Below are 25,696 nucleotides of genomic sequence, written 5' to 3' on the forward strand. Positions count from 1 at the left end.
CAAGGAGGGATCCGTGAGAGGGTGGAGACAGAGACAGTGGTTCTGCAGGTGCAGACAGGGTACCCCAAAAGTTCTCAAATTTCTTATTTTGTATTTTTTATTTTGTAAAGGGGTGCTGCAGATGTAAATAGTAAAGATGGGGTGGTGAAGGGGGTGTGGCGGCCTCCTAATTCCTGTGCTTGTAACATGACAGTCAGATGGAGACAAGGAGGGATCCGTGGGAGGGTGGAGACAGAGACAGTGGTTCTGCAGGTGCAGACAGGGTACCCCAAAAGTTCTCCTCAAATTTCTTGCAGTTATGGAGAGGCAAGAAGGATTCCTCTGCAGGTTTGACAGATCATGGCCACTCCCTACAAATTGTGGAGTTGTGTATGAACAGCAGAAATGCATGTTTATTGTTTTGAGCCACCTATTTTGTGGTGCTTTATTATGGCAGCCCTAGAAAAATAATACATCTAAAGACCAATATATACATCTAGGAAATGTCACTAACAAGTGGATTACAACTGAACAATGAAATTATTTTTCAATTATAAAATTGGAAGATATTGGGATCCCTGGGTGGCGCAGCGGTTTGGCGCCTGCCTTTGGCCCAGGGCGTGATCCTGGAGTCCCGGGATCGAATCCCACATCGGGCTTCTGGTGCATGGAGCCTGCTTCTCCCTCTGCCTGTGTCTCTGCCTCTCTCTCTATCATGAATAAATAAATAAAATCTTAAAAAAAAAAGAATGGTATGAAAATCATTTAAAAAAAATTGGAAGATATTGTTTGTCTTTAACTGCTGAAATTGTCTGCTGAAATAGGAAATCTCATACTTTGATGATGAGAGTATAAATTGGTAAATCAAGTTTGGAACATAAATTTTAAATTCTTATCATATATTAAATGTATATATGATCTGAAACAGTGTTACAAATTTTTGAAATCAGTTCTAATGAAAATTATCTAGCTAATACACTCCAAGATAAATATACAGGTACATCTAGTTAAGACATGTTACAAAAAAAAAAAGACATGTTACAATAACAAATAATCAAAACCAACATGAATATTTGTCTGTGGAAAAGTCATGAAATTATGTTAAATTATCCTGTAGATTAATGATGAACTATGAATCAAAATGAGAGACATCCTAATGCTTCTCAAAAATCAGTGATTATGTTTTATAAGGAGCAATGGAAGTACAGAAAAAAACAAGATTAGGTTGTGAAATATATATATATGTGTGTGTGTGTGTTGTGTATGTGTGTATATGTGGGAGTGTGTGTATATAAACTAGAGCACATCCTAGTGAGTGTTACCAGTTATCCCTTCAGGAAGTAAGTGGCAGTGGAACTGAGGATGCGTTGGTATCATATTAATTTTAGTAAAGGATTTTATTTCTTTATTTGAGATAATGAGTATGAGAGAGCATCAGCAGGGAGAGGATCAGAGGGAGAGGGAGAAGTAGACCCCATACTGAGCAAGGAGCCCAATGCAGGGCTCTATCCTGGATTTCTGGGATCATGATCTGAGCTGAAGGCAGACACTTAAACAACTGGCTCCTCATATCAATTTTATAGACCATTTAGAGCAATGTTATTTAATATCGACCTTTGTACTGAGCAAAATTACACAAGTAGACCAAAAATATCTTGAATGTATTAATAAGTAATTACAAAATAATTGTTGTAAGGGTACTATCCAGGAATAAATGAGAACCCACAGAAGTAACCAAGGACAAAGGACATGTCATCCATGAAAGCATGATATTCTCGTTCCAAGACAGAGATAAAAGCTAAGACATGCACATGGGGGCTGGTGAACCTAGCAGGAGACCCTGAAAACCGTAACAAAAAACAAGTAAGTCAGCCTATAAGGGTAACCCAAGTTACCCTTATTTCTACCGAAGTGGAAATACTACCAAGGTTGAACGAATGGGCTTCTCTAAAGATTTTCAATCTTGAGCTTACTTCAAGTTCATTATGTCCCAGTAATGAAACAAGGGACAAGGCAGATGTAAACTCCAGTGTCAGGAAATCCTGAAATATACTCTGACATAAATATTCCAGTTAGCTGTCTAACTTAAGGAATTGATGCCCTGGAAAAATGAATGGCTCAACCCCACAGAGCTGACCTGCTCATTCTACTGTCCTGGGTGGTGACATCAGAGGTCCACCTGCAAAGCTCAGAGGCCCTTCTAGGAGGACTGGGAAGCTTGATACAGGCTGGGGAACATGTTGTCTGAGGCCAGCAGGGGGCGCGAGTGGGCTGCTCCGGGGAGTCAGGGTCTGGGTCAGGAAGACCAGGAACATCTATCACTGGCCCCTGCACCCTAGAACAAGCAGGGTCATCCCTGTGGATGACTTTCCTGCACCTACGGCCTTGGAGCCACAAGAGCTCTCAGCTCTGAATCACACAGGCCTCGTAATTCGTCCTCCACTATGTCATGGAGTAACCTGTCCAGAAATGATTTTCATAGAAATATAGATGGACAGGAGAATCATACAATACAATCATCAGCAGAACACAAAGGGGAATGGAGTTCAAAATGCTCCAAAAACATCAATTGTTCACACAATGTCATGTTCATTTCTGATAAAGAGACATCTCTGTTCAGCTCCCCGGGGACTACTGCAACAAGGTCCATGATTAACTGAGAGGAGACCACTGCCCCTACCTCTGTCACAGGGGCTCTGAGATTCCCAGTGTCCTCACTGCTGGAAGAGGCACCGCGAAGACCCTCTAAGGACAGAAGAGGGAATGTCACTTAGGAGAGAAGAAAATGTTCCAGAGATGGGTTAGATTTGAGGTGAATTAGATGTGGAACCAGGAGGTGAGAACACATCCATCTCCTCATTCAGCTCTCTGGCTTTCCAGAGAAGAACCTTGGGACAGAGGTCACTAGAGACAGTATGGTGGTCATTTGCTGAAAGATGTCCTCCTGACACTCAGTGTCTCAGGTCACCCTGCAGTCAATTGTGCGTGTGAGGTCCCAGAGTCTACTCATTTCAAAGTCTTCCAGGGGACATGCTGGTGACTCCTGGGGAGAGAGAGAGAGGGAGAGAGAGGAAGCTGATTTGCATGAGGCGCTTTCTTAACCTCATAGGACAGGAGACATGAAAAGGTCCAGGGACACCCCATTCCATCCCAGGACCCTAAGGAGGCTGCAATCTGTGACGGTCCCCACCATGGCTTGGGCGGTGCTTCTTCTCGGGCTCCTTGCCTATGGATCAGGTCAGGGAAAAGCCTTTGCGTCTGTGGGGAGCTCATAAAACAGGGATTCATGTGACCCTTGTCTCCCATAACAACACCTTTCTCTCTTTTGATTTTAGGAGCAGATTCTCAGACTGTGGTAACCCAGGAGCCATCACTCTCAGTGTCTCCAGGAGGGACAGTCACACTCACATGTGGCCTCAGCTCTGGGTCAGTCTCTACAAGTAACTACCCTAGCTGGTACCAGCAGACCCAAGGGAAGGCTCCTCGCATGCTTATCTACAACACAAACAACCGCCCCTCTGGGATCCCTAATCGCTTCTCTGGATCCATCTCTGGGAACAAAGCCTCCCTCACCATCACAGGAGCCCAGCCTGAGGATGAGACTGACTATTACTGTTTATTGTATATGGGTAGTAACATTTACACAGTGATTTAAATCTATGGGGAAGTGTAGCCAAAACCCCTTCATGGCCTCAGAAATGCTCAGCTTTAAAGGAAGGAGAGAAAGTGAGATGGGGAAAAAGTCAACACCACCATAGGAAGTGAAACTCCCTGGCCCCATTCTCCTGTTCCATGGTTCATGACAATGAACCCCATTTATCTCTCCCAGGATGTCTCTATCTCTCCAATGTGACCTTCCAAGACTGGGCTTCCTTGCTCCCTCTCTGTCTAAAATGTTGAGGAGTGGGGCTTCCCTTCCATTATAGATAAACGAATACTGAGACCGAATCTACTATTTCAATATGGTCTATTAAACATAGAGCCTTGGTAGATCTCATTTTGTTCACTAATTTGATGATGAGGACCAAATTAATATTTACATCATGTGGAGTTTGATAAACTGTAACCCTCCATGTTGTATTCCAAATCTGAAACCAGCGTCGGTGTTCATAGATGAATATTTAACAAGCATTCCAGAGATTTGTATGGAAGATAGTGTTTAAGAAGCATCTATGATTGTATTAATATGAAATTAGTTCTGAAAATATCCCTTAAATGCAAAGACAGTAAAATCTTCTAATTTAATCATTCCCACATACCCCTAATGATCCAAGAACACTGAGAAACAGATTCAAAATTGCAATCCATTTGTGGTCACAACAGCTTGCTTTGGAGCAGTGCATGCTGTGGCATGAAGAAGTGAAGGACCATACGTGACCAGTAGATGTAAATATGTAATTCGGCCTGGACACTGTACGATTTGAGCATCATGGCTCCTGATTACCCAGGGCTCTCAGGGAAATATCAAGAGACATAGGATAGTGTACTTATTACCTGTTTGATGGCTCCTTCAAAATAATGTGCAACACTTGACATTATACTTGGATGGTTTCTATATATACTACTTTTATTATTTTTTTATTTTTTAAAATTTATTTTTTATTGCTGTTCAACTTACTAACATACAGAATAACCCCCAGTGCCCTAGACCCATTCACTCCCACCCCCCACCCTCCTCCCCTTCTACCACCCCTAGTTCGTTTCCCAGAGTTAGCAGTCTTTACGTTCTGTCTCCATTTCTGATATTTCCCACACATTTCTTCTCCCTTCCCTTATATTCCCTTTCACTATTATTTATATTCCCCAAATGAATGAGAACATATAATGTTTGTCCTTCTCCGACTGACTTACTTCACTCAGCATAATACCTTCCAGTTCCATCCACGTTGAAGCAAATGGTGGGTATTTGTCGTTTCTAATAGCTGAGTAATATTCCATTGTATACATAAACCACATCTTCTTTATCCATTCATCTTTCATTGGACACCAAGGCTCCTTCCACAGTTTGGCTATCGTGGCCATTGCTGCTATAAACATCGGGGTGCGGGTGTCCCGGCGTTTCATTGCATTTGTATCTTTGAGGCAAATCCCCAACAGTGCAATTGCTGGGTCGTAGGGCAGGTATATTTTTAACTGTTTGAGGAACCTCCACACAGTTTTCCAGAGTGGCTGCACCAGTTCACATTCCCACCAACATTGTAAGAGGGTACCCTTTTCTCTGCATCCTCTCCAACATTTGTTGTTTCCTGCCTTGTTAATGTTCCCCATTCTCACTGGTGTGAAGTGGTATCTCATTGCGGTTTTGATTTGTATTTTCCTGATGGCAAGTGATGCAGAGCATTTTCTCATATGCATGTTGGCCATGTCTATGTCTTCCTCTGTGAGATTTCTGTTCATGTCTTTTGCCCATTTCATGATTGGATTGTTTGTTTCTTTGGTGTTGAGTTTAATAAGTTCTTTATAGATCTTGGAAACTAGCCCTTTATCTGATATGTCATTTGCAAATATCTTCTCCCATTCTGTAGGTTGTCTTTGAGTTTTGTTGACTGTATCCTTTGCTGTGCAAAAGCTTCTTATCTTGATGAAGTCCCAATAGTTCATTTTTGCTTTTGTTTCTTTTGCCTTCGTGGATGTATCTTGCAAGAAGTTACTATGGCCGAGTTCAAAAAGGGTGTTGTCTGTGTTCTCCTCTAGGATTTTGATGGAATCTTGTCTCACATTTAGATCTTTCATCCATTTTGAGTTTATCTTTGTGTATGGTGCAGGAGAGTGGTCTAGTTTCATTCTTCTGCAGGTGGATGTCCAATTTTCCTAGCACCATTTATTGAAGAGACTGTATTTCTTCCAATGGATAGTCTTTCCTCCTTTATCGAATATTAGTTGCCCATAAAGTTCAGGGTCCACTTCTGGATTCTCTATTCTGTTCCAGTGACCTATGTGTCTGTTTTTGTGCCAGTACCACACTGTCTTGATGACCACAGCTTTGTAGTACAACCTGAAATCTGGCATTGTGATGCCCCCAGATATGGTTTTCTTTTTTAAAATTCCCCTGGCTATTCGGGGTCTTTTCTGATTCCACACAAATCTTAAAATAATTTGTTCTAACTCTCTGAAGAAAGTCCATGGTATTTTGATAGGGATTGCATTAAACGTGTATATTGCCCTGGGTAACATTGACATTTTCACAATATTAATTCTGCCAATCCATGAGCATGGAATATTTTTCCATCTCTTTGTGTCTTCCTCAATTTCTTTCAGAAGTGTTCTATAGTTTTAAGGGTATAGATCCTTTACATCTTTGGTTAGGTTTATTCCTAGGTATCTTATGCTTTTGGGTGCAATTGTAAATGGGATTGACTCCTTAATTTCTCTTTCTTCAGTCTCATTGTTAGTGTATAGAAATGCCACTGACTTCTGGGCATTGATTTTGTATCCTGCCACGCTACCGAATTGCTGTATGAGTTCTAGCAATCTTGGGGTGGAGACTTTTGGGTTTTCTATGTAGAGTATCATGTCATCGGCGAAGAGGGAGAGTTTGACTTCTTCTTTGCCAATTTGAATGCCTTTAATGTCTTTTTGTTGTCTGATTGCTGAGGCTAGGACTTCCAGTACTATGTTGAACAGCAGTGGTGAGAGTGGACATCCCTGTCTTGTTCCTGATCTTAGGTGAAAGGCTCCTAGTGCTTCCCCATTGAGAATGATATTTGCTGTGGGCTTTTATTTTTTTTTTTTCTTTTTATTGGTGTTCAATTTACTAACATACAGAATAATACCCAGTGCCCGTCACCCATTCACTCCCACCCCCCGCCCTCCTCCCCTTCTACCACCCCTAGTTCGTTTCCCAGAGTTAGCAGTCTTTACGTTCTGTCTCCCTTTCTGATATTTCCCACACATTTCTTCTCCCTTCCCTTATTTTCCCTTTCACTATTATTTATATTCCCCAAATGAATGAGAACATATAATGTTTGTCCTTCTCCGACTGACTTACTTCACTCAGCATAATACCCTCCAGTTCCATCCACGTTGAAGCAAATGGTGGGTATTTGTCATTTCTAATAGCTGAGTAATATTCCATTGTATACATAAACCACATCTTCTTTATCCATTCATCTTTCGTTGGACACCGAGGCTCCTTCCACAGTTTGGCTATCGTGGCCATTGCTGCTAGAAACATCGGGGTGCAGGTGTCCCGGCGTTTCATTGCATTTGTATCTTTGGGGTAAATCCCCAACAGTGCAATTGCTGGGTCGTAGGGCAGGTATATTTTTAACTGTTTGAGGAACCTCCACACAGTTTTCCAGAGTGGCTGCACCAGTTCACATTCCCACCAACAGTGTAAGAGGGTTCCCTTTTCTCCGCATCCTCTCCAACATTTGTTGTTTCCTGCCTTGTTAATTTTCCCCATTCTCACTGGTGTGAGGTGGTATCTCATTGTAGTTTTGATTTGTATTTCCCTGATGGCAAGTGATGCAGAGCATTTTCTCATATGCATGTTGGCCATGTCTATGTCTTCCTCTGTGAGATTTCTGTTCATGTCTTTTGCCCATTTCATGATTGGATTGTTTGTTTCTTTGGTGTTGAGTTTAATAAGTTCTTTATAGATCTTGGAAACTAGCCCTTTATCTGATATGTCATTTGCAAATATCTTCTCCCATTCTGTAGGTTGTCTTTGAGTTTTGTTGACTGTATCCTTTGCTGTGCAAAAGCTTCTTATCTTGATGAAGTCCCAATAGTTCATTTTTGCTTTTGTTTCTTTTGCCTTCGTGGATGTATCTTGCAAGAAGTTACTATGGCCGAGTTCAAAAAGGGTGTTGTCTGTGTTCTCCTCTAGGATTTTGATGGAATCTTGTCTCACATTTAGATCTTTCATCCATTTTGAGTTTATCTTTGTGTATGGTGCAGGAGAGTGGTCTAGTTTCATTCTTCTGCAGGTGGATGTCCAATTTTCCTAGCACCATTTATTGAAGAGACTGTATTTCTTCCAATGGATAGTCTTTCCTCCTTTATCGAATATTAGTTGCCCATAAAGTTCAGGGTCCACTTCTGGATTCTCTATTCTGTTCCAGTGACCTATGTGTCTGTTTTTGTGCCAGTACCACACTGTCTTGATGACCACAGCTTTGTAGTACAACCTGAAATCTGGCATTGTGATGCCCCCAGATATGGTTTTCTTTTTTAAAATTCCCCTGGCTATTCGGGGTCTTTTCTGATTCCACACAAATCTTAAAATAATTTGTTCTAACTCTCTGAAGAAAGTCCATGGTATTTTGATAGGGATTGCATTAAACGTGTATATTGCCCTGGGTAACATTGACATTTTCACAATATTAATTCTGCCAATCATGAGCATGGAATATTTTTCCATCTCTTTGTGTCTTCCTCAATTTCTTTCAGAAGTGTTCTATAGTTTTAAGGGTATAGATCCTTTACATCTTTGGTTAGGTTTATTCCTAGGTATCTTATGCTTTTGGGTGCAATTGTAAATGGGATTGACTCCTTAATTTCTCTTTCTTCAGTCTCATTGTTAGTGTATAGAAATGCCACTGACTTCTGGGCATTGATTTTGTATCCTGCCACGCTACCGAATTGCTGTATGAGTTCTAGCAATCTTGGGGTGGAGACTTTTGGGTTTTCTATGTAGAGTATCATGTCATCGGCGAAGAGGGAGAGTTTGACTTCTTCTTTGCCAATTTGAATGCCTTTAATGTCTTTTTGTTGTCTGATTGCTGAGGCTAGGACTTCCAGTACTATGTTGAACAGCAGTGGTGAGAGTGGACATCCCTGTCTTGTTCCTGATCTTAGGTGAAAGGCTCCTAGTGCTTCCCCATTGAGAATGATATTTGCTGTGGGCTTTTAATAGATAGCTTTTAAGATGTCGAGGAATGTTCCCTCTATCCCTACACTCTGAAGAGTTTTGATCAGAAATGGATGCTGTATTTTGTCAAATGCTTTCTCTGCATCCAATGAGAGGATCATATGGTTCTTGGTTTTTCTCTTGCTGATATGATGAATCACATTGATTGTTTTACTAGTGTTGAACCAGCCTTGTGTCCCAGGGATAAATCCTACTTGGTCATGGTGAATAATTTTCTTAATTTACTGTTAGATCCTATTGGCCAGTATCTTGTTGAGAATTTTTGCATCCATGTTCATCAGGAATATTGGTCTGTAATTCTCCTTTTTGGTGGGGTCTTTGTCTGGTTTTGGAATTAAGGTTATGCTGGCCTCATAGAACGAATTTGGAAGTACTCCATCTCTTCCTATCTTTCCAAACAGCTTTAGGAGTATAGGTATGGTTTCTTCTTTAAACGTTTGATAAAATTCCCCTGGGAAGCCATCTGGCCCTGGACTCTTGTGTCTTGGGAGGTTTTTGATGACTGCTTCAATTTCCTCCCTGGTTATTGGCCTGTTCAGGTTTTTTATTTCTTCCTGTTCCAGTTTTGGTAGTTTGTGGCTTTCCAGGAATGCGTCCATTTCTCCTAGATTACCTAATTTATTGGCGTATAGCTGTTCATAATATGTTTTTAAAATCGTTTGTATTTCCTTGGTGTTGGTAGTGATCTCTCCTTTCTCATTCATGATTTTATTAATTTGAGTCTTCTCTCTCTTCTTTTTAATAAGGCTGGCTAATGGTTTATCTATCTTATTAATTCTTTCAAAGAACCAACTCCTGGTTCTGTTGATCTGTTCCACAGTTCTTCTGGTCTCGATTTCGTTGAGTTCTGCTCGAATCTTTATTAACTCCCTTCTTCTCTTGGGTGTAGGATCTATTTGCTGTTTTTTCTCTAGCTCCTTTATGTGTAAGGTTAGCTTTTGTATTTGAGTTCTTTCCAGTTTTTGAATGGATGCTTCTATTGCGATGTATTTCCCCCTTAGGACTGCTTTTGCTGCATCCCAAAGATTTTGGATGGTTGTATCTTCATTCTCGTTAGTTTCCATGAATCTTTTTAATTCTTCCTTAACTTCCTGGTTGACCCTTTCATCTTTTAGTAGGATGGTCCTTAACCTCCACGTGTTCGAGGTCCTTCCAAACTTCTTGTTGTGATTTAGTTCTCATTTCAAGGCATTATGGTCTGAGAATATGCAGGGGACGATCCCAATCTTTTGGTATCGGTTCAGACCCGATTTGTGACCCAATATGTGGTCTATTCTGGAGAAAGTTCCATTGCACTTGAGAAGAACGTGTATTCAGTTGAGTTTGGATGTAAAGTTCTGTATATATCTGTGAAATCCATCTGGTCCAGTGTATCATTTAAAGCTCTCGTTTCTTTGGAGATGTTGTGCTTAGAAGACCTATCGAGTATAGAAAGAGCTAGATTGAAGTGACCAAGTATAAGTGTATTATTATCTAAGTATTTCTTCACTTTGGTTAATAATTGGTTTATATATTTGGCAGCTCCCACATTCGGGGCATATATATTGAGGATTGTTAAGTCCTCTTGTTGAATAGATCCTTTAAGTATGATATAGTGTCCCTCTTCATTTCTCACTACAGTCTTTGGGGTAAATTTTAGTTTATCTGATATAAGGATGGCTACCCCTGCTTTCTTTTGAGGACCATTCGAATGGTAAATGGTTCTCCAACCTTTTATTTTCAGGCTGTAGGTGTCCTTCTGTCTAAAATGAGTCTCTTGTAGGCAGAATATAGATGGGTCCTGCTTTTTTTATCCAGTCTGAAACCCTGCGCCTTTTGATGGGGTCATTAAGCCCATTCACATTCAGAGTTACTATTGAGAGATATGAATTTAGTGTCATCATGATAACTATTCAGTCCTTGTTTTTTGTGGAATGTTCCACTGAACTTCTTCTTAAAGGGGAATTTTAAGAGTCCCCCTTAAAATTGCTTGCAGAGCTGGTTTGGAGGTCACATATTCTTTTAGTTGCTGCCTGTTTTGGAAGCTCTTTATCTCTCCTTCCATTTTGAATGAGAGCCTTGCTGGATAAAGTATTCTTGGTTGCATGTTCTTCTCATTTAGGACCCTGAATATATCCTGCCAGCCCTTTCTGGCCTGCCAGGTCTCTGTGGAGAGGTCTGCTGTTACCCTAATACTCCTCCCCATAAAAGTCAGGGATTTCTTGTCTCTTGCTGCTGTAAGGATCTTCTCTTTATCTTTGGAATTTGCAAGCTTCACTATTAAATGTCGAGGTGTTGAACGGTTTTTATTGATTTAAGGGGGGATCTCTCTATTTCCTGGATCTGAATGCCTGTTTCCCTTCCCAGATTAGGAAAGTTTTCAGCTAGAATTTGTTCAAATACATATTCTGGCTCTCTGTTCCTTTCGGCACCCTCGGGAACACCAATTAAACGTAGGTTTTTCTTCCTCAAGCTGTCGTTTATTTCCCTTAATCTATCTTCATGGTCTTTTAATTGTTTGTCTCTTTTTTCCTCAGTTTCCCTCTTTGCTATCAACTTGTCTTCTATGTCACTCACTCGTTCTTCCACCTCGTTAACCCTCGTCGTTAGGACTTCTAGTTTGGATTGCATCTCATTCAATTGATTTTTAATTTCTGCCTGATTAGCTCTAAATTCTGCAGTCATGAAGTCTCTTGGGTCCTTTATGCTTTTTTCTAGAGCCACCAGTAGCTGTATAATAGTGCTTCTGAATTGGCTTTCTGACACTGAAGTGTAATCCAGATTTTGTAACTCTGTGGGAGAGAGGACTGTTTCTGATTCTTTCTTTTGAGGTAAGGTTTTCCTTCTAGTCATTTTGCTCAGTGCAGAGTGGCCAAAAGCAAGTTGTATTGCGAAAAGGAGAAAAAGAGAGGAGAGAAAGAAGGATAGAAAAGAGAAAGAGAAAAAAAAGGAAGAATAAAAAACGAAAAAAAAAAGAAGAAAAAGAGAAAGAAAAAGAAAGAAAGGAGAAAAAAGGGGGGTGGGGGAAGGAAACAAATCAAAAAGCAAAACAAACAAACAAAAAAAAGAACCACGGGGGAGTATCTTCTGATTCTGTGTACTTTAAGTCCCTTGGCTTCCCCTGGAAGTTGTCAGTCTAGCTGGTCTTCTGGGGGAGGGGCCTGCTGTGCTGATTTTTAGGTGTTAGCAGTTGGGGGAGCTGCTGTGCCCCTGCCTGGTGCAGGGCTCAGTGGGGGTTGTTTACCCCGTGAGGCCCCAGGAGCACAGCCCTAGTGGCGGGGCCAGCTCTGTAAACCTGGATTCAGCCCCTGCAGGAACTCTGGAGCTCTCCGTCTGCGGGGCCTGGAGGCTCCGGGGTGGGCCGCTGATCTGCTCAGCTGGGGCAGGAGAGTCCTTGCTGTCCTGGGCCCTCCCGGCCTCTGCCTGTCCCGGGGGGAGGCCGGATCCTGGGCTGTGTCCCGGCGCCCTGTGCTCCGGAGCCTGGGCTGTTGGATTCGTGCTCCCGGGGCGTGCAACCCCCTCCGCGGAGCCGCCGCCCGAGCCCCTCCGAGCTGCTCCGGGTCCAGCCGCGCGCTGCAGCCCTTAGGGAGCTCGGCGCACTCTCCTGGGCGTGCGGTTGTCTGTTAGTGTCCCACGGAGCCTGAGGGCATCCCCGCCCTCCTGGGTCCTGCTCCACCTCCCTGCGAGCCCCTTTCCGCCCGGGAAGGTCGGTGCAGCTCCTGCTCCTCCGGGACGGGGCTCTCCTGTCCTGGGGACACTCGCCCCGGCCTCAGCCCGGCTCCTCACGGGGCCCCTCCCCCTTGGAGGCCTTTGTTTCTTTATTTCTTTTTCCCCGTCTTCCTACCTTGATAGAAGCGCGAACTCTTCTCACTGTAGCGTTCCAGCTGGTCTCTCTTTAATTCTCAGGCCGAATTCATAGATTTTCAGGATAATTTGAAGGTTTTCTAGGTAATTTGGTGGAGACAGGTGATTTGGGGACCCTACTCTTCCGCCATCTTGCCCCTTCCCTCTATTCTACTTTTAAATACATTATATTGGGAGGAGGGGCAAGATGGCTGAAGAGTAGGGTCCCCAAATCACCTGTCTCCACCAAATTACCTAGATAACCTTTAAATCTTCCTGAAAATCTACGAATTTGGCCTCAGATTTAAAGAGAGAACAGCTGGAATGCTACAGTGAGAAGAGTTCGCGCTTCTCTCAAGGTTGGAAGACGGGGGGGGGGGAGCAAGAAATAAAGAAGCAAAAGGCATCCAAGGGGGAGGGGCCCCACGAGGAGCCGGGCTAAGGCCAGGGTGAGTGCCCCCAGCACAGGAGAGCCCCGACCCAGAGAAGCAGGAGCTTCACCAATCTTCCCCAGGCGGAAAGGCACTGCAGGGAGTTAAAGCAGGACCTCAGAGGGCGGGGATGCCCTCGGGCTCCCTGGGACACCAACAGACACCTGTGCCCCGGGGAGAGTGCGCCGAGCTCCCTAAGGGCTGCAGCGCGCACGGCTGAACCCGGGACAGCTCAGAGGGGCTCAGGCGGCGGCTCTGCGCGGAGGGGGCTGTGCTGCCCCGGGAGCGTGAATCCAACAGCGCAGGCCCAAGAACCCAGGGAACCGGGACACAGGCAGAGGCCAGGAGAGCCCAGGACAACAAGGACGCTCCTGCCCCAAGCTGAGCAGATCAGCGGCCCCGCCCCCGAGCCTCCAGGCCCCTGCAGACTGAGAGCTCCATAGCTACTGCAAGAGCTGACTCCAGGGCTCCACAGCTGGCCCTGGCACTGTGGTTGTTCCTCCTGGGGCATCACAGGGTAGACAACCCCCACTGAGCCCTGCACCAGGCAGGGAACAGAGCAGCTCCCCCAAGTGCTAACACCTGAAAATCAGCACAACAGGCCCCTCCCCCAGAAGACCAGCTAGAGGGACAAGTTCCGGGAAAATCAGGGGACTTAAAGTATACAGAACAGAAGATACTCCCCGGTGGTTTTTTTTTTTTTAATAAATTTATTTTTTATTGGTGTTCAATTTACCAACATACAGAATAACATCCAGTTCTCATCCAGTCAAGGGCCCCCCCTCAGAGCCCGTCACCCATTCACTCCCACCCCCCACCCTCCTCCCCTTCCACCACCCCTAGTTCGTTTCCCAGAGTTAGGAGTCTTTATGTTCTGTCTCCCTTTCTGATATTTCCCACACATTTCTTCTCCCTTCCCTTATATTCCCTTTCACTATTATTTATATTCCCCAAATGAATGAGAACATACAATGTTTGTCCTTCTACGATTGACTTACTTCACTCAGCATAATACCCTCCAGTTCCATCCACGTTGAAGAAAATGGTGGGTATTTGTCATTTCTAATGGCTGAGTAATATTCCATTGTATACATAAACCACATCTTCTTTATCCTTTCATCTTTCGATGGACACTGAGACTCCTTCCACATTTTGGCTATTGTGGACATGACTGCTATAAACATCGGGGTGCAGGTGTCCCAGCATTTCCTTGCATCTGAATCTTTGGGGTAAATCCCCAACAGTGCAATTGCTGGGTCGTAGGGCAGGTCTATTTTAGGCAATCTAGAAGAAATGGACGCATTCCTGGAAAGCCACAAACTACCAAACCTGGAACAGGAAGAAATAGAAAACCTGAAGTGGCCAATAACCAGGGAGGAAATTGAAGCATTCATCAAAAACCTCCCAATACACAAAAGTCTAGGGCCAGATGGCTTCCCAGGGGAATTCTATCAAACGTTTAAAGAAGAAACCATACCTATTCTACTAAAGCTGTTTGGAAAGATAGAAAGAGATGGAGTACTTCCAAATTCGTTCTATGAGGCCAGCATAACCTTAATTCCAAAACCAGACAAAGACCCCACCAAAAGGGAGAATTACAGACCACTATCCCTGATGAACATGGATGCAAAAATTCTCAACAAGATACTAGCCAATAGAATCCAAGAGTACATTAAGAAAATTATTCACCATGACCAAGTAGGATTTATCCCTGGGACACAAGGCTGGTTCAACACTCGTAAAACAATCAATGTGCTTCATCATATCAGCAAGAGAAAAACCAAGAACCATATGATCCTCTCATTAGATGCAGAGAAAGCATTTGACAAAATACAGCATCCATTCCTGATCAAAACTCTTCAGAGTGTAGGGATAGAGGGAACATTCCTGGACATCTTAAAAGCCATCTACTAAAAGCCCACAGCAAATATCATTCTCAATGGGGAAGCACTGGGAGCTTTTCCCCTAAGATCAGGAACAAGACAGGGGTGTCCACTCTCACCACTACTATTCAACATAGTACTGGAAGTCCTAGCCTCAGCAATCAGACAACAAAAAGACATTAAAGGCATTCAAATTGGCAAAGAAGAAGTCAAACTCTCCCTCCTCGCCGATGACATGATACTCTACATAGAAAACCCAAAAGTCTCCACCCCAAGATTGCTAGAACTCATACAGCAATTTGATAGCATGGCAGGATACAAAATCAATGCCCAGAAATCAATGGCATTTCTATACACTAACAATGAGACTGAAGAAAGAGAAATTAAGGAGTCAATCCCATTTACAATTGCACCCAAAAGCATAAGATACCTAGGAATAAACCTAACCAAAGAGGTAAAGGATCTATACCCTCAAAACTATAGAACACTTCTGAAAGAAACTGAGGAAGACACAAAGAGATGGAAAAATATTCCATGCTCATGGATTGGCAGAATTAATATTGTGAAAATGTCAATGCTACCCATGGCAATTTACACGTTTAATGCAATCACTATCAAAATACCATGGACTTTCTTCAGAGAGTTAGAACAAATTATTTTAAGATTTGTGTGGAGTCAGAAAAGACCCCGAACAGCCAGGGGAATTTTAAAAAATAAAACCAGACCTGGGGGCATCACAATGCCAGATTTCAGGTTGTACTGCAAAGCTGTGGTCATCAAAACAGTGTGGTACTGGCACAAAAACAGACACATAGACCAATGGAACAGAATAGAGAATCCAGAAGTGGACCCTGAACTTTATGGTCAACTAATATTCGATAAAGGAGGAAAGACTATCCATTGGAAGAAAGACAGTCTCTTCAATAAATGGTGCTGGGAAAATTGGACATCCACATGCAGAAGAATGAAACTAGACCGCACTCTTTCACCATACACAAAGATAAACTCAAAATGGATGAAAGATCTAAATGTGAGGCAAGATTTCATCAAAATCCTAGAGGAGAACACAGGCAACACCCTTTTTGAACTCAGGCACGGTAACTTCTTGCAAGATACATCCAGGAAGGCAAAAGAAACAAAAGCAAAAATGAACTATTGGGACTTCATCAAGATAAGAAGCTTTACACAGCAAAGGATACAGTCAACAAAACTAAAAGACTACCTACAGAATGGGAGAAGATATTTGCAAATAACGTATCAGATAAAGGGCTAGTTTCCAAGATCTATAAAGAACTTCTTAAACTCAACACCAAAGAAACGAACAATCCAATCATGAAATGGGCAAAAGACACGAAGAGAAATCTCACAGAGGAAGACATAGACATGGCCAACACGCACATGAGAAAATGCTCTGCATCACTTGCCATCAGGAAAATACAAATCAAAACCACAATGAGATCCCACCTCACACCAGTGAGAATGGGGAAAATTAACAAGGCAGGAAACCACAAATGTTGGAGAGGATGCGGAGAAAAGGGAACCCTCTTACACTGTTGGTGGGAATGGGAACTGGTGCAGCCACCCTGGAAAACTGTACGGAGGTTCCTCAAAGAGTGAAAAATAGACCTGCTCTACGACCCAGCAATTGCACTGTTGGGGATTTACCCCAAAGATACAGATGCAATGAAATGCCGGGACACCTGCACCCCGATGTTTCTAGCAGCAATGTCCACTATAGCCAAACTGTGGAAGGAGCCTTGGTGTCTATCGAAAGATGAATGGATAAAGAAGATGTGGTCTATGTATACAACGGAATATTACTCAGCCATTAGAAATGACAAATACCCACCATTTGCTTCAATGTGGATGGACCTGCAGGGTATGATGCTGAGTGAAATAAGTCAATCAGAGAAGGACAAACATTATACGGTCTCATTCATTTGGGGAATATAAAAAATAGGGAAAGGGAATAAACGGGAAAGAAGACAAAATGCGTGGAAAATATCAGAGAGGGTGATAGAACATGAGTGACTCCTAACTCGGGGAAACGAACAAGGGGTGGTGGAAAGGGAGGTGATCGGGGGGTGGGGGTGACTGGGTGACAGGACACGGAGGGGGCACTTGATGGGATGAGCATTGGGTGTTATTCTGTATGTTGGCATATTGATCACCAATAAAAATTAATTAAGAAAACAGAATCCAGAAATGGGCCCTCAACTCTATGATCAACTAATATTCGACAAAGCAGGAAAGACTATCCCCTGGAAAAAAGACAGTCTCTTCAATAAATGGTGCTGGGATATTTGGACAGTCAGAAGAATGAATCTAGACCATTCTCTTACACCATAGGCAAGATAAATTCAAAATGGAAGAAAGATGTAAATATGAGACAAGAATCCATCAAAATCCTAGAGAAGAACACAGGCAACACCCTTTTTGGACTTGGCCACGGCAATTTCATCCAAGATACATCAATGTAGGCAAGGGAAACAAAAACAATAATGAACCATTGGGACTTTATCAAGATAAGAAGCCTCTGCATAGCAAAAGAAATAGTCAACAAAACTAAAAGACAACCTCAGAATTGGAGAAGATATTTGCAAATGACCTATCTGATAAAGGGCTAGGATCCAACATCTATATAAAACCTATTAGGGATCTCTGGGTGGCGCAGTGGTTTGGCGCCTGCCTTTGGCCCAGGGCGTGATCCTGGAGACCCAGGATCGAAACCCACGTCGAGCTCCCGGTGCATGGAGCCTGCTTCTCCCTCTGCCTGTGTCTCTGCCTCTCTCTCTCTCTCTCTCTCTCTGTGTGTGTGTGACTATCATAAATAAATAAAAATTTATTTTAAAAAACCTATTAAACTCAACACCCAGGAAACAATCCATCATGAAATGGGCAGAAGACATGAACAGAAATTTCTCCAAAGACATGCACGAGGCCAACAAGCACATGCAAGATGCTCCACTTCAATGTCATCAGGGAAATACAAACCCAAACCACAAAAGGATACCACTTTACACTGGTGAACGTCTAAAACTAAAAAACAAAACAAAACAGGAAGCATCAAATGGTGGCAAGAAGGGTGGCAAGGCAGTTTAAACATCATACTCACTTACCATCTCCTCCCTGGAAGCAAAAAGCAGCACCCACTCTGGTTTGCAATCGAGTTCTTTCTTCACTGAGTTACTCCATTCAGTTTATTTCATGGTTTAACGTGGACTGCATTTATTGTTGTAGAAATAATTAAGATTAAAAGTTTTCAAGTATTACTCCATTCATGGCGTAATCCACATTTCTTATTTCATAAAATGCCCATCGATTAAAAATTCTAAATTCTACTACAATTAATTGATTGAGGACTGACAATATACGGTCATAAATAGGAGCCACACAATGTGTACTTTTGTGCCCATGACATCCATCTCTACTTGTCTTTCCAGAGAGTCAGAAGTGGACGCATCCCTTCAGTTTGCACTGGGAAGTCAGACGGGATGTCTGGGTCCTTCTGTGGAGAGACAGGGGGCTCAAGATTCCCCAATCACAGCTGTGACCCCTCCTGCCCTGTTCTCGCTGACAGGAGGGTTCCCATAAGCTGAGTCCCCCTGGGAGTGAGCTCTCCCTCAGGGACATCCAAGGGCCTTTGCAGCCTCAGGTCTGGGCTCTAATGATTAGGTTCTAGGTCAGGATGTTTATGTGCTACCTTCCCTGATCCTCCTCCCTATGTCCTATTCCCCTAACCAAAAGTGGAGGGCAGGGTAGAGACCCTCAGACAGGTCCACGTAAGAGCCCCCTCCTGATGTCTTGGAACAGTTAGGATTCCTCAGGAATGGGGTGTGAATGTGGATGAGGAACTCCTGCTTCAGGCATGTGCATGGCAGTGAGGAAGACTGAGGGGGATCCCAGCAGATCTGTAGATCTCAGAGTGGAGATCTCAGTGGTGGCTGCATGCTGCCCTGCACATGTCTCACCCCTATTATCACCACTTTCTGAACAAGTGACAGGCATGGTACAGCTGCGGACTCTCCTTCTCTCTCCTCATACGCTGAGTGTCTCATCAGGGATAGGTCTAATCCTAGTACACACACCAGGCCCTAATCCACCAGCACTCATGACTCCCTAGGATTCTCCTTTCCACACCTCCTGGTATGAATCTGTAGACTGTGAACCAAGAACCATGCTGGGCACCGTGATGGCAGTGGTTCCATGGCCAGTTCCTGTAATGACGCAATCCATCTCTGTCCACAACGGTTCCATTGACACATGTGGTAAATCCTCCATTTCCCAAGGTGAGAAGCCAGGGCCCCCTAAGCACGACTGCAAATGAGATGCCACAAGCACAGATGGGGTCTTCACCCTCATGTCCTTTAGGGAGACAAAAAGTCAAGGCTGAGGCAACTAAGAGAAAATACCTTGCAGAAATGTAGCAGGTGCCCAACTGCCCCTCATTTCCTATGGGGCTGGCACCCCTCACTCTAAAAGCCAATGGGAACCTCTGGGGACATGCACAGATTCCGACATGGTGGGAGCACAATGGTAAGACACCTGGAAAACTTAAAAGCAGAGGAGTGATGGGCACTAGATGGCTGCAGGAGGAGAGAACAGGTGACAAGGAGAGGTAACGCTGCTCAGCCACCAAATGTGGGGGAGATGGTGGTGTTGCTCTCAGCCTCTGTGGGCTCCTGGGGGAGAGCCACCTACAGGTGCTTTCAATCCTGCTCCAGGGAGCTCCTTCCTCCCAGAGAAGGGTACTGACCTCAATAGGCAGGCGGATTTCTAGGAATACCCTGCACTTAATCAATCCATAAATCTGTCTCTGTAAACTGGAGTTGAATTAGATTCTGTGCTGTTGTTCATTGAGTCATTGTTAACAAATATTCCAATTTGTTGTGCTGAACCAGCTTGTCCTGGGAGGAGGGTGAGGACCAGGGCCTCCATGCCAGGAGTGTGTGCGGGTTGTTAGGACTGTTCCCTATGGGGGTTGCTTCTCTGTGACAGATTATAACCTCTTGTTCCCTTGTGGTTCACCAGCACCTGCTGTCTCACTGTGGCCACAAAATATAATCAGAAGAGGCACATGCTCCTTGTGGACCAGGGGGTAAGACCCTGAGCTCACCCTGGTCCTTGGTCTCCCTTCTGCCTCCCTGACCTCCATTCCTACAAGGACAGCTCCTAATCCCGATGAGCACAGGAGGATCTGAGTGTGTAGAGATGAGAGAGTGGAAGAAGCTTCGATGGCAGTTAGTGGCTCTTGGGCCTTTCCACTCATGATGAAGTGGCCCATGTGAGGATCTTCCTCCTCTGTACCCAAAGGACACTGGCAGTGTGCACAGTGCTTGGGAATCACAGCAGTCACTGATGGCAGCTTCCTGAGGCTGGAGCACGCAGAGGAGGGATCTGAGGGAGGGAGATTTGATTCAGGGGGGCTGAGAGCATGAGGATCAATGCAGCCCCCTTATTGAGCACACGTTTCATTGGAAGGTCTATGGGACTCCAGCCCCAATGGTGGCTGATGCACAATTGCCCACACAATGCCTTGAGAAGGCAAAGAACAAGAGAACCCAGACCTGCAGGGAGAAATGCCTGATCCCACAAGCAAATGAGCACCTAAGATCTGAGGTGAGGACCATTCTGAGGGGGTGGTGGAGATGGGAAGTTCTATATCCTGCGCCTCAGGACCTCCCAGAACAGCAGGGGTTGTAAGCGCCCTTTGTCCCTTTGCAAGAAATCCCACAATAGGAGCAGATTGGGGTCAGCAGGAGGATAGTGTGGGAGGTGCCACTGTTCTTCTCCTTCCAGAAATGTCCATTTAAATAAGGATCCACACAAATATCAGAAAGGGAGACAGAACATAAAGACTCCTAACTCTGGGAAATGAACTAGGGGTGGTGGAAGGAGAGGTGGGCGGGGGGTGGGGGTGACTGGGTGACGAGCACTGAGGGGGGCACTTGATGGGATGAGCACTAGGTGTTATTCTATATGTTGGCAAATTGAACGCCAATAAAAAATAAATTTATAAAAATAAAAAAATAAATTCATAAAAAATTTAAATTAATTAATTAATAACTAGGGATCCACACACATAAATCCCTGCCTGACAGCTGAGGATTCCAGGTGAGCCAATCCACCACTGGGCTAAATAACAAAGCAAAAATGAGTCTTGAAGGGGGAAGGAGAGAGTTTCACAGGATGTGTGTCAGCCCTGCCCAAGCACAGGGCCCAGTTCAGTGAGAAACACCTACCCTGGGAAGCAGAGTAACAGGAGCACCTGACCTCACTGGGACCACAGCCCCTGCCTGCACCTGGCCCAGGCTGTCTCCCATGGCCCCGGATCCCATGGTCCTCAGTTTGCAGCCCACCCTGTGCCCCAGTATCTTTTGGAGCCAAGGAGCTTCCATGGTCTGGGCTCCTCTCCATTTCCCACAGACCCAGGCCTGACTTAGGCGACTGTGAATTGAGGCTGCCCACTGGTCCCACACCAAACTGGCTACCAGGACACCAGGCACCTAGACTCTTGGTCTACACTCTAGACCACTGACTGCAGTTGGTCAGGCTAGCTGCTTGCACCCAGGGGACGAGAGGGTCCCATCGGACCCAGGATCCCACCTGCCCCTGCATCAGGCCAAGACCTGCAGCCCCAGATGACAGGGTGAGCTTCTGTACACCCAACCTGAGGCCTACATTAGTGCCAGGCTGGCCATCATGGACTTTGTCTCCAGACTGGCTCTCATAGAAACAGGCTTTCTGACCTGACCCACTGCGAGGCTGGAATCCATGGACCTAGGCTCCCAAAAGTCTCACCCAAATCCAGACTCCGTGCATCCCAGCACAAGGCCGGTACTCGCAGATCCAGATGTTGGCCTCTCCCTCATTGTGTCCCCCATGGATGCAGGATCCAGGCCCCGTACAGGGACTCAGGTCCCAGGTCCATCACTGCTGAATGTGGAGATACACACGATGTGCTCCAATAACAATTTCCCTAAGAACATGGAAAATCACAATTTGTCAACAAAGGTTACATATTGAGTTCATAGCACAGCGTGTGGGCAAGGACATTACATTCTCCACATTACAACCCAATCTTACTATGGACGTTAGCAGGAGATCTCTGGGGCGGGGGTGGGGGTGGGGGGCAGGGAATATATATATATATTTCTCCATAAAATACAAAATTCCAAATGCAGAGAAATGAACGATGAAGCCATTATATGAGGGTATAATAATTTCCCTGCAGAGGGAAATTTATTCTAATAGAATGTGATCTGATTTGAGTTGCAATGCTGCTAATCTTAGGATTTACTGTGCTTCTTTGATTTTTCACTGGTACATCAAATAAGTCAGGTACAAACGGTAGAGTAAAACACAAACAAATTAATGTAAGAGTATTTGGAACCCATTGCTTTAATGCACAAGAGATGGAACTCTCTGTGAGACTGACCATGGATGTGTGAAGATAGGGACCTGCTGAGCCACAGACCAGCAGGGCTCTCAGGGCTTTGGGCCACACTGACATGTGTGCCCTGTGACCAGCAGGGGATGCTGTGGTCCCTACATAGCTACTCAGTAAGGATCATTCACACAAAGGACACTGGGCCTGTGATCAGGGAAGTGGGAGACCTAGGGGGACTCAGCAGCTGTGTCTCCTCTGGCATGGCAGGGTCTCCCCAGGGGACCTGTGTGTGGTCTCAGCAGGTGCTTCCTCCCAGGGCTCTCCCCAGGGCTGAGGCCAAATCCATACTCCGCAGTGTGGTGTGAGCTGAGCTCCAGCACCAGGGCCCAGGGGTGGCTGGGCAGTCACTGGGTGGAGCACATTTGCATGGACAGCCCCTCCTGTGGCAGAGGGTGGAGGAGAAAAGGAGGTCTGGGGCAGCCCAGCCCACTGTGGGGACCCGGGTTTGTGTCACCATGGCCTGGACTCTGTTCGTCCTCCTATTCCTGTCTCACTGCACAGGTAGGGACAGACTTCTGGACACAAGATGGTCCATAAATTACCCTTCCTGTGCTCACTGTCTTGAGACATCTTTGTTTGGTATGTTTCCCATTTCTTGCTCCATCACCCATGAGTGTGTGTGTCTGCAGGTTCCCTGTCCCAGCCTGTGCTGACCCAGCCGCCATTCTCTCTGCACCCCTGGGAACAACAGCCAGACTCACCTGCACCCTGAGCAGTGGCTTCAATATGCGGGGCTACCGTATATTCTGGTACCAGCAGATGCCAGGGAGCCCTCCCCGGTATCTGCTGAACTTCTACTCAGATAAGCACCAGGGCTCCAAGGACACCTCGGCCAATGCAGGGATCCTGCTCATCTCTGGGCTCCAGCCTGAGGACGAGGCTGACTACTACTGTAAAATCTGGTACAGTGGTCTGGTCACAGTGGCACACACAGATGGAGAAGTGGGACAAATATGTTTTTCTTCAAAGATCGCTGGTCTCTGACTCTCCTGCAATTTAAAATAACTAGAATGCACCCTGACTATATGTGGAAGTAGCTTCTGGATTGCAGTATCCTTCCTCCCAGTTTTCTATCTGACCTCTCTGAATTCTTGATAAAGTAAAAAGAATTAAAACAAAACAACTACAACAACAATAACAAAGTCAACAGAAAACCCATGATGATAAATAAACAGTGCCGAGGATCATAGGGGAAAGGAGGAAAAACTGAATGAGACAAATCAGAGAGGGAGACAAACCATGAGAGACTCTTAACTACATGAAACAATCAGGGGTGCTGGAGAGGAGGTGGGGGGCTGGGGTAACTGGGTGATGGGCATTAAGGAGGACACGTGATGTGATGAGCACTGGATGTTATATGCAAGTGAGGAATCATTGACCTCTACATCTGAAACTAATGATGTAATACATGTTGGTTAATGGAATTTAAATAAATAATGAAACTGCCGGTTATTTTTTCCTGTGATAAAGGGTTTATTCAGGAACAGTGGGAAATTATAATCTGGAACAGCCAAAGTATGGGAAAACCATAGGCAACTCTAAGAGCAAAGGACAGGAAATCTCATTTATGGAGCAAAGACTGAGGGTAGGAGGGATGTTATAAATAAGTTCATGGGAGTAAACTGGGGATTCCAGTAGAGTCACTTTCCATCACTGAGCTATGAGGGTCTCTCACAGGCTGGGCTGTTTCCAGGGGAGGAGGAAACATTTCTTTTCATTGGGATGTGGTTAGAAGTGGCTACAGTAGTGTAGATTTGCAACATCTGTCTTCTTCTGGGTCTGCAACTGAGGGGTGGTGACCATGAGAGCTCCCCCTACTGCTCTCTGAACCCCATTCAAGAAGTTTTTCCTTTTATTAGTGTTCACATCCTATATGTAGGTGTTTACATTCCCATAGACCATGGTCCCTTCTGAGCGTGACTCAGTAGAGTGTCATCAGCAGGCCTAAGGGAACACAGCATCTAGAAACCAGACTTGGTGAGCCCCAGACACCATTCTGGTCAAGGTGAGGTGCTCGTCCTGTGACCAGCATGGGGCGCAGTAGGACTGCCGTGTGTTCCCAAAGCAGCTCATCAATAGGAACTATTCAAGGGAGCCTGGGGCTTGTGGCTAGATAGGGTGATCCCTGTGGGGACTCAGCAGCTATGTCCTCTCTGGCCTGGCCTAGTCCCCTGAGCAGGGACCTGTGGATTGATTCAGCAGCTGCTTCCTCCCAGGGCGTTCCCCAGGGCTGAAGCCACCTCCATTCTCCACGTGTTTGGTGTGAGTTGAGCTCCATCCAGCACAGGGACAGTGGGAAGAGCTAAACTGGACAGCCCCTCTTTTGACAGAGGGTAGGGGAGAAAAAGAGGCGTGGGGCAACCCAGCTCACTTTGGGGACCTGGGGCTGCATCACCATGGCCTGGACTCCTGTCCATGTCATACTCTCGTCTCATTGTATAGGTAAGGGACAGAATTCAGGGACACAAGACAGCTCTCCAGCCTGTGTCAGCCACACAGTCTTAGGGGCATGAGGAAATTGACCTTGGTCCCAGTCCCACATCACCCATGAGTGTCTGTGTGTGCAGGTTCCCTGTCCCAGCCTGTGCTGACCCAGCCGCCCTCCCTCTCTGCATCCCTGGGAACAGCGGCCAGAAATACCTGCACTCTGAGCAGTGACCTCAGTGTTGGCAGCTGTGCTATAAGCGGATCCCAGCAGAAGCCAGGGAGCCCTCCCTGGTATCTCCTGAACTACTAAACACACCCATGCAAGCACCAGGACTCACATCTGTAGCCGCTTCTCTGGATTTGAGGATGCCTCTGCCCGTGCAGGGCTCTGCTCATCTCTGGAGGCTGACCATCACTGTGCTAAGATCATGGCAGTGGGGGCAGCTAGTGTTACAATGTCTCATGCAAAGGGAGAGTGAGACATCAATCCCTATGCAGACAGATAGATAATGGCTGTGAACATTTTTACATTGAGAAAATTACCTGGAGAAACTAGCAGGGGGAGATTCACCTGCAGGAAGGTCTGTCCTTCTGGGTGACGGGCACTGAGGGGCCACTTGATGAGATGAGCACTGGGTGTTATGCTATATGTTGGCAAATTGAACTCCAATTAAAAAAATAATAAAAATAAAAAATGGAGTGTTGAATAAAATTTAAAGCATTTATTAATTAAAGATACTAAAATAGAATGTGTTTCACTAAAATGATAGAATTGAAAGGAATTTTTTTCTTTTTTTTTAAAGGAATTTTTTCATTTTTTTTTTTAATT

The 25,696-nt window shown here is 44.9% G+C and overlaps 1 gene segment (V, D, J or C); it reads left to right on the forward strand.

Annotated features, from left to right (window-relative positions):
- The first annotated feature begins 3,100 nt into the window (after window positions 1-3,100).
- Window positions 3,101-25,696, forward strand: part of LOC144299101 (immunoglobulin lambda variable 8-61-like) — a 41,307-nt gene continuing 18,711 nt past the window's right edge. The window contains 1 exon segment of the V gene segment in view: window positions 3,101-3,216. Within this exon segment, the coding sequence occupies window positions 3,171-3,216 (46 nt within the window).

Source organism: Canis aureus, chromosome 27 (genome assembly GCF_053574225.1).
Source record: "Canis aureus isolate CA01 chromosome 27, VMU_Caureus_v.1.0, whole genome shotgun sequence".
Taxonomy (NCBI): Eukaryota; Metazoa; Chordata; class Mammalia; order Carnivora; family Canidae; genus Canis; species Canis aureus.